Source organism: Pinus tabuliformis, chromosome X (genome assembly GCF_031772625.1).
Source record: "Pinus tabuliformis cultivar Carrire ecotype Pingquan chromosome X, CPIR1, whole genome shotgun sequence".
NCBI lineage: Eukaryota > Viridiplantae > Streptophyta > Pinopsida > Pinales > Pinaceae > Pinus > Pinus tabuliformis.
Genome location: NC_142308.1, coordinates 289,264,735 through 289,278,582, shown reverse-complemented (window position 1 = coordinate 289,278,582; position 13,848 = coordinate 289,264,735). Strand labels below are relative to the sequence as shown.

The window sequence follows — 13,848 nt, the reverse complement described above, 5'->3', positions numbered from 1 at the left end:
TTATGCCTGATGTTGAAGAATGTAACTAGGTTCGGTCTTCATAATTGTACTTGAAGTCAAAATGTAATATATTTGTCAAAAGAAAAGCAAAATGATTTTTTATTATTATTGAATTGACTTGTTAAAGCATGGGTTTCATGCTTGGGTCAATTGTTATAGGTCAAGCCTCCATTGTAGGCTTTAGGATTATTTATTTGGGTCAAAGTCAATTTGTTTATAAGTCAAAGACTCCTCCATCAAGTCTCCTTGATCATCAACAAGTCAGCCTCCTCAAAGTCTCCTTCAAGACGGCTTCAAATAAATCATCATCAAGCCGGCTACATTCAAGTGAAATCATGTCGGCCTCACCTAAAATGGAGACACAACCCTTCAACGAAGTCATGTCGGCTTATTTTATGGGAAACAACTATATATACAGGGCTAAGGTTTTCGCATTATCCAACCACAGAAGCTCGAGTTAAATCACAGAGATAATTTCACTAAAGATAGGTGCAGAAATTATAGTGACCATAGTTTCGGGCTATTACAGTTTTGGTGCCATTATAATCTCGCTGCTATCACAGTTTGGTGCTCCCACGTTTTGATGCTACTACTATACTACAGTCTCGGTGCAAATACTGTCTTGGTGTAACCACAGTATGGAAGGTTCGGTGCCACCACAGTATGGAAGGTTCGGTGCCACCACAGTGAGAAGGGATCAGTGTTATCACAGTGGGAAGACCTCGGTGCCACCACAGAAATGAAGTCTCTCGTTGCTATTACAATGATAAGGTCTCAGAGATATTGCAGTGATGATGTCTCAGTGAAAACTCAGTGGCAAGTATTCGATGCTAACACAGTGAAAGGAAGAAGGATGACTTGATGGAGGTAGTCTCGAGTCTAGATTGTAAGGGTCTTGGTCGTCTCATCTTTTGAATCTACTGAAGGAAGAATTTGTGATTGGGTTTTCCCATCGAGGGGGGTTTTTCCCTGGCAACGTGCTTATATCTTGTGTTCTCTTCTATTTGTTGCTTGGCATTAGTCTTGATGATAAGAAAAGATAATTCGAAAGATCAAATAATAATAATGAAAAACATCACAAGATAATGTCACAATAAGAGAAATCATTTAACTGCCACCTCTATGGATTTCTCAACACTTGATTGTACCCTAATTTGTTTAAAATATAATTTCAATGGCTATCTAGTTGAGAATTGCACATGTTATTCATTGTATAACATGTAATGAATGTTCCTAGTGGAGGAATTCTTATAATTCTCCATCAAACACCATTTATCATTGAGTGGTTAAATGCTGGAATTTTGATATGCAGCGCATCAATTTTTGGCCTCCTTAGCAACAAATTTGACTTATTTAGAGCACCATTGAATCCATATGACCAATGGGCAAGGCACTAGTCCAAGTCCATGGTGATCAACCTCAACCTTTTTCCATAAATTTATCTCCTTAAATTCGGTCCTTTTAAGGCTAGGGAAAAAATCTAGGGCTTGCAGCGGAATTTTAGGGAGGAGGCTTTCTAGTGATTTGAGAGCCTAAACATCAAGAGATAGGTCTAGCCTTCTAGGCTATCTCACCGATCATTTTGGTGGGAATCGAATCAAAATCTCTTATCGTACGTATTGCCTTAAGAAAGAAACCCTAGTTTCTTCTCCCTCAACTTGAGGACTTTCTTGAGGGTTTCATGAGCCTTGGAATAGCTGATCATTTTTGCAAGAAACCCTTTCTCTTTGTTCTTGACCTTGTGAATACCTATTACCATTGAAATATTAATTTTTAGGGCTAGATGGTTCTTTTTTGTAGATAATTGCATTTTTAAACCTTTTTTTTTAATATTTTCATATTACATTCACCCCATAATATTATATCATCATTAACAACTATGTAGAGAGAACAATAATATCAACAATGTAATAGAACAGTAAGGAACAAGTAAAGAAAAGCATACACAATAGAGACACCAAGACTTTTGGTTAGAGACCAGGACAAAACCCCACAAGGGGGTAAACCCATAATCAATTCTTCTTCTTCTATTAAATATTCATCAAATGTTCAGCTGAGATACAATGTACAATTATCATGAGACATAAGTCTTTCATCACATTGTCATAGGAACACAATATCATTGTCACTGTCATAGATCACTACACACTTCACTGTCATTTCATCATCGTAGAGTCAAGCCATACATTGGAGTCTCTCTGTGATACATCAAAGGTTGTCAAGGTCACTGCCATGTAGATCTTTGTCACATATCCAAAGCATTGTCATGAAGATCATTGTCACTTATCAAGAGCACTATCGTAAATATCAAGGTCACATATCAAAGGCACTGTCATGAAGATCACAGTCACATATCAAGAGCATTGTCATGAAGATCATTGTCACATATCAAGAGCACTGTCATGAAGATCATTGTCACATATCCATATAGATCTGTATGAAGGTCATTGTCATATATGCATGTGCATCAAGGTCATTGTTATATACATGTCATATGATCACTGTCATTCATCACATCTATATCTATACATCATATTCTTGTCATATACAATACTATCATACATATCACTGCCATATTGCCATACATCTTGTCACAAGAATATGCCATGCATTATTGTCATAGAGGGACTGTTGTGTCATATCACTGTTGTATAAGAATTGTCAAGTCATACCATTGCCAAGTTATATCTTTAGAACAACTATCAAGAATCACTGTTGTACATTTCAAGGATTAATGCCATTCATCTTTGTCGTAGACTCCAATAATATTTCCATTCACCATGGTTATAGGCACAAAGACTTCTTCTATCTATCACTATCATAAGCACAAGACTTAGGTCACAATCTCTACCCTATGTCTCCTAACAAGAGTAAACGTTATCGCTTAGAAAATCTACAACTTTAGAAAGACAAACTACTTACCTCTTTAAGATGTCTCCCTACAAACCTAGAGATCAAACGAATCTGAGCACAAGTTTCTTGAATATACTACGGCTAGGGTTTCTTCCAGTGTTCCACAAGGTCGCGTCCCCCAAGGTCGAGTGGACGCACCCCATGCACCCTGGACGGGGAGTCTACTAGGGGTGCGTTTCCCCACACGCCCTTTTTGGGGAGTCTTGTGGAGACACAAGGGGGTGCGTTTCCCTGGTGTGGGGGACGAGACTCCCCAAAAAGGGTGCGTTTGGGCGTCCCCCCTCAAAACTTCAGTGTCTATATATAGTATATAGTAATATACTAGTATGTTTTGCTTTCAATTTAGATTCTAGAATGATGAATGATGAATTTAATTTTTAAATCAATGTAGATTGTAGAATGATGAATGATATGGATCAATGTATTTGAATATTTCATTATTGAATTTTTTTATTGAATCTCATGGTATGGATGAATAATGAGTATGTCATATGAATGATGTATGTATCAAAATGAATGATGAGGATGGATCAATGTATGTCATTATTTAATTCAATTATGAATTTAAATTTTATGTGTGGATCAAATTTCAATTTTCAATGTATTGGTATCCATATTACTATTAGTCTATTTAATATTTATGCTTTCATTATTGAACAATGAATATGAACTTGAATTTTATATATATATATAATTAAAAATTATATACCCTGACGTCCCCCTGCACCCCCGAAATTTCCCTAAAATTTGAGGGTACTCCCACACGTCCCCCCTGTGCGTCTCCCTGCACCGGAGTCTTGGTGGAACATTGGTTTCTTCCGACATAATAGACTTGCATTAACCTTCTTGCAGCCCTTGGACTTACTGCGTTGAACCCTTAAGGTATGTGGCCTTACTCCTACTCTTTGCCATCACTCACAGCACTCCAAGATAGTCCTCCATTAGGTGTTGTGGTCCCCAAAAAGTACAGTACTTGAGCAAGTTAGGACAGCCCATTAGTACAACTACATGACCACAGAAGTAGCCCTAACTAGGCTGCAAAAGTTACTCCAATTAGGCCATAGATGTAGCTTCAATTTGGTCGTAGATGTAGCTACAATTTGGCTACAGATGTAGCCTTATTTATTCCATAGAAGTAGCCCTATCTAGGCCATAGAAGATAATCATACTAGGCCACAAAGAAGAGCCATATTAGGCCAAAGATAATACTCATACTAGACCGCAGAAGAAGAGCCACAAAGGTTGAAGTTTCTCATGTCCATTGGTCGAGGATAGACGCCCTTTTATAGTTGATTGTTCATACGAAGGGACATGTCCCTTGGGTCATGCCAACTTGAGGCCAACTTGTAATCTTTGGAGGGAAAACACAAATTTGAATTTTATCAAAATAATATTAAATATATTTACCACAAACCTTAATAATTATTTGCCCAACTAAATTTGTGCCATATTAAATAATAGAGAGAGGAGCCAAACCAATTAATAGTAATTTCTTTTATCCATTTGAATTTTCTCTTTTGGGCTAGATTGGCTTCCCTTGGGGCAGTTGGGTTCCTATGAGGAAATTCGTCCCATAGCTGCCCCAATTTTCAACACAAAAATCCTCAAAACCCTAGTTCTTGAGCCTCCCTTTTCTAGGGATTTTCTTTGAGAGTGATTTGCTTCTTTGAAGCCTTGTACCATTGTTGTGCCTCTTTCTTGAATGATCTTTAGTGGGGTCACTTTGTACCTTATCATTACCATATTTATTTTAAGTGACTCTTCCTTTACCGGGACTCCTCCCATCAGTGAAAATCTGTAAAGAGTGGGGGGTTTTGGCTGAGGTGACACTAGGCCTCTACCCCATTGTTAGCACTTTATCTACCTATTGCCTTGTAGGGTTTCCCTCTTCAAGGCCTGCTAGATTTTGTGGTAATAGGCCAAACCTTGAAAACATTGATATAAGAGTTACAAAAGTTCAAGTACACTTTCATAAGACCTTTATGATTTAGAAGAAAATTGTTATAAGTTAGGGTTTTAATGATATGCATATTTAGGGCATACAATGGCATATAATAGCTTGAGAAATAGCCTACAAATGATAAGATCAATAAAGGGACAAAGGCTATCAAAGAGGCAAGCAAGGGATAGGTAAACAATGAAGTTTTTATGGCTGAAAATGCACATGACAACAATAATTATCTAGACGTTAGCCCTAATTTTGGGGTGAAAATATGCAATTAATGCTAGATTTTGCCTTTTTATATTTATTAAATGCAATCCTTACCAATAGGGAAACAACAAAATAGACATAAAATTGCTATAAAATGCAGATTTAAGCTAACCCTAACCCTAGTTACCATGAATTAAGAAAGAGATAGGAAATTAAGGATGATCACCACAACTAGTCTAGTGTCTTCTCGCAATTGGGCAATGGAGACAGTTAGGGCAAGGTCTATGATAGAGGGCCTTGGATGAAGAGGGTGGAAGACTAATTTTCTTCTCTTAGAGACCATAGTGACTTCTCTATATGGAAGATTTAAGGTCAAGGGATGCATAAACCAAGTTCCCTTGATGAATTCTTGCAAAACAAATTTTACATACCATAAAGAATCAATATTGCAAGAAAGATGTTGCACTTTTTAAGGTGGGATATGTAAAAACCCTAATTTCAGGAATATAACATGCAAAATGGAAGAAAATGACAATAAACTTACACAATTTCCACAAAACTCACTTCATCAATCCCAAAAAATCTCTCCATGCAAAGATCTCCCTCCCAAAACAATTCACTCCACTAAATGTCCATTGCATCCAAGAGAAAAGTACAAGAGAGTTGGTGCACATTTCTTAAGGGAGAGAGAAGTGTGATGAATGTGTCAAGATAAAAATGAAAGTGACTTCCCTCTATTTATATGAGGGAAACCAAGTCACTTTTCATAATTTTACAAGTAAAAGCCCTAAAAGTTTGCTTGAGCATTCAATTAGGCCTAAAGGTCACAAGCCGACCTTAAGATAGCTTTAAAACATAATAAATGCATCAAAGTCTCCCACACATGTGGCAATAAATGCTCTCCCTCATGACATCATCCTCCTAAAATGGACAATCTCCATCAAACAAGTGATAAAGTGGTCCATAAGTGCTCCTCACTCCAAGGAAATCATCAAAGTGCATGGATGCATCTCCAAATAACATCTCCTCCACCATGACATCATCTCCAAGAAGGCTCATGTCACCCTTTTAGGGGATGTGGGGATGACATGGAAAGCTCTGAGGCAAGCATTAGCATCTAGGCATAATGTGCTAGCCCTCCCAAGTCATCTCAGTGATCTCCATCATCATCTGGGCACCGGAACAAGACAACGTCCATTAAACAGGGTCAAGGTTGGCCTAGATGTGGCGTACTGGGTCCATTTGGGCACATCATCAAATAAGCCAACGCCTTGGCTTCTTCGTACAACATTTCAGCATCTAGAGGTGTTGCAAGGGCCATAAAACCATGGGAAGTCTCTTCAAAGCCCAAAGTCCATCTCATGTAGGCAACGTTGGGGCTACAAGGTCATATCTACTCCCAACAATGGACAAAGCATCCAATGAATGGTGTTGGATAAGTGTCAAGTCTTCCTTCAAAGGATGTCTACTGCATGAGTAATGAACCACTTGAAACATACCCTCAAGATAAAGTGATATCAACATCATCTAGGGCAAAAGCCATTAAAGTATCATAGTGGATCATATTCAATGTTAGGGGCACAAAAATAGTTCACACAAACCTTGCCTTACAATGTCTTTCTAGTTTAGAATTCGTAAGCAAGTTATCACACTTGTGTTAGGGATGATTATACCTTCAACCCTATTAGGTGCTTCTAGCCCCCAAGGGAAAAGACATTTCACAAGTACACCTATCAATCTATATGTGCATGTAATAATGATGATGATGGAGTTAGCAAGACCTCGAGGAAGATGGCCATAGCCATCGTACAAGTTAAAGGGGGCTCAACATCTATGAGTACTGTAATGAGAAGAGGGAGCAATCGTGGAGGCCTGAGTTACCCCTTTCCTCAACCTATTTTTTGCATCCCTCGATGCGCATTTTACATTTAATGATTTATTTTTCTTTCTTGCATAACCTAAGAGACTAAGTTGGTTTTATGTTTTTCCAATGCCCTTTAAAGATGTAGCATGTGCTTTCTCATCAGAGTTGGGACATTCAAGAGTTTCTTTATAATGGAGCATGATATGCTAAGGAACTGGGTGATGGATAATGAAAGGGGCAAAGCTCATGCTAAGCTTTTTCCCACATGCTTACTATGTCCCAGCCATCTTTTGCATTTTTCTTTTCTTTAGTTGTGGCTTCATATGCTTTTATCATTCATTCAGCTACATCAACCTCTTAGTGAAAAATTTTGGGCCCTAACTCAAAGATGAGGATGTAAGGTACTAGTCCTAATGACAAATGACAATCAACCCAAAGAATGGATGTGGATAATAAGGGAAATATGGAATGTGGTAAGTATGGATTACCCTAGGCACGTTACTTCAATCAATGCCTCTTATTAGTGCCCCTCCTGCCTCTTATTAGTGCCCCTCCTGAGGGAAGGACCTAAGGGGAGGTCACACTGGACTAAGGGCAAAGGATAACCTCCTAGGTGAAGCATAGGAAGGGTACAATCAAGAGTACTGAATCATCCAATTTGGCATGTGATCCATATTAGTATGCCACAAAACATTAAATAAAAGTACATGATTACAAAAATGGTTAATGTACCTTTCAATAGATGACCCACCTTCCTTTAAGAAACATGCCAAATGGGGGAGAGCATTGACCAGAACATAGGTGGAGAGCTCTGATGTAATGCTATCTGTGGGCCCTCCTAGGGTTGCTAGCTGGCTGGCTGACAAATGATGAGGAAAATCTTTTCCTATTGGTTACCCATTTTTGGTTGGTAACACAGACCACTGACAACAAACTTTCCAAGAGAGATTTTTGCTCCAAAGAGTCTGTTAATGGAGGAGAAAATGGCAGATCCAAAAAAGCCAAGGAAGAGTAAGAAGTGCAATGCCTTTGTGCTGTTTAGTAAAGCAAGGCAATATGCAAAACGTATGTTGAGAAGAGCTGGGGATTTTTTTTTAAGAATAAGTATGTTGCTGTTATAGATTTGTTGAGGAGCTTGTTGAGATTGAATGATCACTATCAGCTTCATGACTGGGAATGGGATGGCAAAAATACAAGAGTGGATCCAGGAGAATAGGAGCTGGATCTGAAAAGATCACCTTCAGTCAGCTAATTAGATGCCAAATGTGTAGCAACCATCCCATACTCATAGAAGCTGGCTGTCAAGTAGCTGATATTTTCTTTTGCAAGGTCTGTTTCTCCTATGAAATCCAGCGTGGACAGTGCCCTTTACAGGACGTGGAGATTACTAGTTCGGTGCTTGTCTACGTAATTATCATGTCATGAATTATAGTCAACGGTGTTTACAAGGAGAAAATAGCTAGCAAGAACATCTGTGGTCAGTGTAAACAAGAAGAACGTATACCTTGGTCAGGGGAGGGAGGGGGTTGCGTTGTATACAATTGAATCTTAACAGAAACTTTTCTTTCCTGCAAAAGAAGCCACATACATAACTCTACCTGCTGATAGCAGAAAACATATCTAATGATCATTGATGACCAAATAATTCCACATTAATTTCATATTTAATGATGCAATATATTTACCCCAATGTTACCCCTCAACATACATTACTTACTGATAGCAGAGGACATATCTAATGATCATTGATGACCAAATAATTCAACATCCATTTCATATTTAAGGATGCAATATAGTTACACCAATGTTATCCTCACATGACTGATAGGTAGAAATTCAGATTACCAAGAAGAGTTTACGAATTTCATGTGCCACAGTTGTCATCTCTATCCTGCCATTGGGGCAATGCAAATTACAAACATTATTTTCCTCCAAAATTGGATAAAATGACACTGGAGTTGTGCATGTTACTCTCCTACCTGTTTTCAAATCAAGAAGCTCTCAAAAGTTACAAAAGGGCTAAATAGCACTAACAACATGTGAGAAGGAAATTCCAGTTAGCAAAACCAAAATTGACAAGATGCTTCTTATTATCGCTGTGTGGCAAACAAGTCCTTCCCTAATCTGAGAATATTGCAACTGATTATAGTCGGCTTATAAACACTATACAAAGATCGTTTTGGCTAAAAAATCGACCCGACCACATCAAAAGGCCTGTTTGCATGGACAAGACAGCCTACGAGGAGAAAAACGTATTTTTGGACGAGTTGAACATTGGTGGGCTATGGAACACCCCTCTTTACCGACTAACCAAGATCCCATTAACAGTTTGCAAAAATTTTAACTGTTAAAGAAAAATATTCATTATTTTTTAGAGGGGCATGGTACTCAAATTATATTCAATGCACCCAGGATTTTTAGACAGTTCTGGGCTACTGTCTATATGCAATGCATCATTACACAAGCATAGCCAGGTTTTTTAGGACAGTTCTGGGCTAGTGTTGATATTCAACGCACCATTGATAATGTTTTGTTTAAAAAAAAACAGAGTTCACACTAAAAATTATGTGGAGAAAGTACCCAAAGAATGCTGTAGAGCTTGAAATTTTTGTGGTATGGCAGCAGGGACACTCAACTTGATTGCGCTGCCATTGGCAATTATAAATCATGAGCTACGGGAGGAAATTTTGCACAAAACAAACACAAGGAAAGCATAAAGTGTAGCACCTGGCAGGGTAGAAGTATTCCTTATCGAGACGGTACCCATAGCGAACAAAACGAGGATTTTGGTCATGGGTAACCTCTGACACCAGCACTTGAAACCTGAACTTCTCTGCGCCCTCTGTTATAAATCCAAACTTAGCTGGATGAGCTTTCAACAATTCTTCAATAAACGGGATGCCCCAACAGCTCTCCTCGCTTATCTTCATGGCAACGAACTAATATTCAACACTCTGTTATGAATACAAACTTCGCTGACACTCCCTGTTATGAATACGAACTTAGCTGGGTGAGCTTTCAACAATTCTTTCTACAAACGGGTTTGTCTTAACAGCTCTCCTCGCTTATTTTCATGGCAACGAACGAATATTCAAGTAGGCCAAAAGCCCGTCGAATTCTCTCAAAATTGACGAGGATGTCCGTCTCCTCCTAGTGAATTGTGCAAAACATTTAAAATGTGAAAATCGGCATAATGAAAAAGGTGCAGCATAACGTTATTTTTTATTTTTAATGGAGTAAGATCTCACCATTTCTAGTTCTATGGTTTAAAGTGCATTGTTAACTGTAAAACCGGATTAGTCCTCTAAAAAAAACCTTCAGGGATATTTAAATAGTATGGATTTAATAATTTAAAATTATTTTATCTCTTTAATCAATTTTAATTAAAATTGATAAAATATTACGTTAATAAAAAAATTAAAATATTTAAAATGGGTATAGTTTTATTTATAGACAAATAGCATTTTTCACTAGAATGGGGGAATACAATTTCAAGTAAGAATATGATTTTTTGTCATTTAAAATACATTTTTGAATACATAAAAAGTTTCTGCACAAAATCCCTAGGCCACTCAAATTCTAGAGATTAAACAACTTAAACTCAAGTTTTGTCTATAAGTTAGTCTATGCCTTTAAAATGTAAAATTTATTTCTCCAATCAAGTCTTAAAACTTGATGCCATAATCTTTCACTATAAAAATAATAATCATATATTTCCAAAGTTAAGAACATATTTAAGTATGAATAGTTGTAAATTCTTTCTATAATTATATCAGCCTAGATCGATCTTAACTCTAGATTTATCAAGCTCAAAGACTCTCTTTTTTTAGTTTTTTAATGCAAAATTTTAAGAAAGGTTTGTACCCGGAGAGATTTGATCTCATTGGACACTCTAGGCTAGTATGTATGTATGTATCTATATATATATAATTGGTAAAACCATGGGTTGTCAAAACTAAGAGTCCAAAAACTGTCTGTGAATTGACTCTATGACTTCTATTTTACCTTGACTATATTTATAAGTATTAATTTGTTACATTTTTGAAATTTAATTTATTTATTTTTGTCATCATTTTCAATATATCACCCGCATTGGGTAGGGAATTGAACTATTGACTTCACATCAAGGAGTGCCTTAACAGAGCACCCCATGTCTATCCAAGACCCTGTAGGCTTGACATTTTAATTTAATTTAAATAAATTTATTTATTTATTTATTTTTAATTTTTTAATTTATATTTATATTATTATGCAATTTGATCTAGTCAAAATGTTTATATAACATAACAAGACATTACAATATCTTTTTCATACAAGGTTGGAGAGTGCCTCTCACAATTTTTTTCCCCACAACCATTCAAACTATACTCAATTAATATTGGAGAGTGTCTCTCACACTTTTTTTTTCCCTAATCATCCAAACTATACTCAATTAACATAAAAATAAACCAACTATATCAATGTTCTTTCATTTTCTAAATAAAAACACGACTTAAGATTTTAATTATTTTATATTTTTTTGGTCAAAATATTGCAATACAATTCGGTGTGGGATTTTAATTTTCTCACCAAAAAAATAAAAATAATAAAAATAAAATTGAGATAAAATAGTCAATTTAGTGTTGGTGATTTTTGAGTTCCAAGTTTTAATAACCCAAGGTTTTGTCAAAAACATTTGTATCTGAGAAAATTAGAAGTAATATATATATATATATATATATATATATATATATATATATATATATATATATATATATTTAAAAAATTAAAAAGCATTAATGTGTTTATATTTTAATTGAATATAATTTTTATGCAGGTTGTTTTTAATGCGACTTTTTGGAAGTTTTTCTGGTGGGTTTTTCCGGTCTATTTTCTCTAAAATCTGGCCGTAATTTATTGGAATCACAAGCTTGATGGGTAAACCCTACGCCCTATGGGTTTTTTAGGGTGATGAATCCATATATACGGTCAAAAAACTAGTTTAAATAACACAAATCAAGTTTTCTGTATTTAGGCTTCTGTGATCCATAATAAATTAAGCAAAGAATTTCGGTAGAAATCACATAAGCCTTTGCCATGGTCTCCCTCTTCATCTGGTCCCGATGATGAACCACACTTGTTGGTTTGGAACGCGTCGGACAAAAATTTCTCTTATAGAAAGAAAGAAAGAAAGAAATTATTTTAACGTCCATGAGGCTAAAGATAGCCTATGGGAGAGATTGCTTCTTCATCGGCTTGATGTATTCGACCATTTTTCTGTGAAGCTTCACAATAAATGCTCCCAGCTTCTCGACAAATCCCTCGCTAAATAGATTATCCCAAGAGCTAGCTGCCAGCATATCTGCATAACTTTCGTTGTTGTCTTTGAAGGCCTCGCATTCTAAAATGAAATGTTTTTCTATTTCCACTTTTCCAAAAGAGCACCCTGTTTCACAACGGAGTTGATGAGAATTAGGCATTAACTGAGCAATAAGAATTTTGGCTCTCCAAGAAATATTGGCCTCTATGTATGCTTTTGGTTGATGATTATGAGTGGGATTAAACACTTCAATATAGTAATTTTTCTTTCTTCCTATCTCCTTATCCCAAGTATGTTTGTAGAACTTTTCCATAGCAAAAGCTTTTATCTCTTTGTTGTTTATGGGACATGCGTTCAAGCAAATACCCCATTTACTAAACCATTTGTTATTTTGTTGCATCCAAGTTTTTTTGCTCTAGCACAATTTATAATTAAAGACAACCTTAGGCCATCTACCCTCTTCCATTTGCTCAATTTTTTTTAAATACCTTATGACTCGCACCATAACAATTGTTTTTTTTATATAATTTCTATGAAATATTTTACTTAACAAATCAAGATTTCACTTCAAATTTTTCTGTCACACTAAAAACAACTCCATTTTTATATAAATATATATATAAAATAATATTTTTATTTAAAAAATTAAAAAATATTAATGTACTTCTATCTTAATTGAATATAATTTAAATAATTTAAATGGTTGTGAGAAAAACCATTATCCTCTCTACTTATTTCAAATTTTACTACAACAACAACCAAAAAAAATAGCTCGTTAATCAACCATATCATACTCTTTGATTAAAAGTATTTATACCTCTTATAAATTATCTTTAAGAAGTTTCCAAATTTCAAATTTCTACTTTAACATAGAGGTACTCCTATTGCAAAAATCTGAAGTAAAAGAATTTTAAAAAGTCTCCAAATTTCTAGTCTACTATAACATAGAGGTAGTCATAGACTTCAAACATGTGATGTTAGTTGTAATTCCTCCCTTATAAATATACTAGTTATTTTATAATTTTGTATAACCTACAAAATTTTAGCTTTAGGTTTGTAATCATATAGTGTTAGTTTATATGGTTTGCTCATTTATATTTATATATAAATGTGAAAATTAATTATTAGTTTATATGGTTTGCTCATTTATATATTATATATAAATGTGAAAATTAATTATTTATATTTTCTTATTTAGAAGTAGAATTGATTTGGAAAGTGTTTTAAGTCATTGTATTATTGTATTGTTATTATGAGTAAAATTATAAATAATAAGTTAGAGTGTTCGTTTATATTGTTTGCTCTCGCACATCTATTTAAACAATTTACAGATACATAAAAAAAAAAGTTTTACTTATCTTATTGAACAATTCCTAGCATTTCCATTAGCATGTGAGTAGTATCATTCCAATGAAAACTATTACACATAATTAAAGCATAACGTGTATTTTTTTTGTAAACTGATTAGGAATTAATATTCGGAATTACATTATGATATCTTCTCAAACTTTGATCTAAGATTACACCGAGACTATACAGTCGAGATGAGGACAGTTGTCCGTCTCTCGTGGTGGCTCAGCTCACCAAGTCCACTTGTTTCCCTTTCGTGACCTTTCCAAA

At 35.4% G+C, this 13,848-nt stretch overlaps 1 protein-coding gene across 7 annotated transcripts in view; it reads right to left on the bottom strand.

Moving 5' to 3' along the window:
* Positions 1 to 10,052, bottom strand: part of LOC149139537 (uncharacterized) — a 122,309-nt gene extending 112,257 nt beyond the window's left edge. For 2 of the 7 annotated variants that reach the window (XM_089448425.1, XM_089448429.1), the window contains exons 1-3: positions 9,657 to 10,048; positions 9,510 to 9,574; positions 8,775 to 8,908 (exon numbers count right to left, since the gene is read on the bottom strand). In XM_089448425.1, coding sequence (XP_089304551.1) covers positions 8,775 to 8,908; positions 9,510 to 9,574; positions 9,657 to 9,859 — 402 coding nt within the window. In that variant the 5' untranslated portion in view covers positions 9,860 to 10,048. Of the gene's footprint in view, positions 1 to 8,774; positions 8,909 to 9,509; positions 9,575 to 9,656 lie in introns of all 7 variants that reach the window. The other 5 variants (XM_089448430.1, XM_089448431.1, XM_089448426.1 and 2 more) reach the window with 4 other exon arrangements.
* Between the last annotated feature and the right edge of the window lie 3,796 nt (positions 10,053 to 13,848).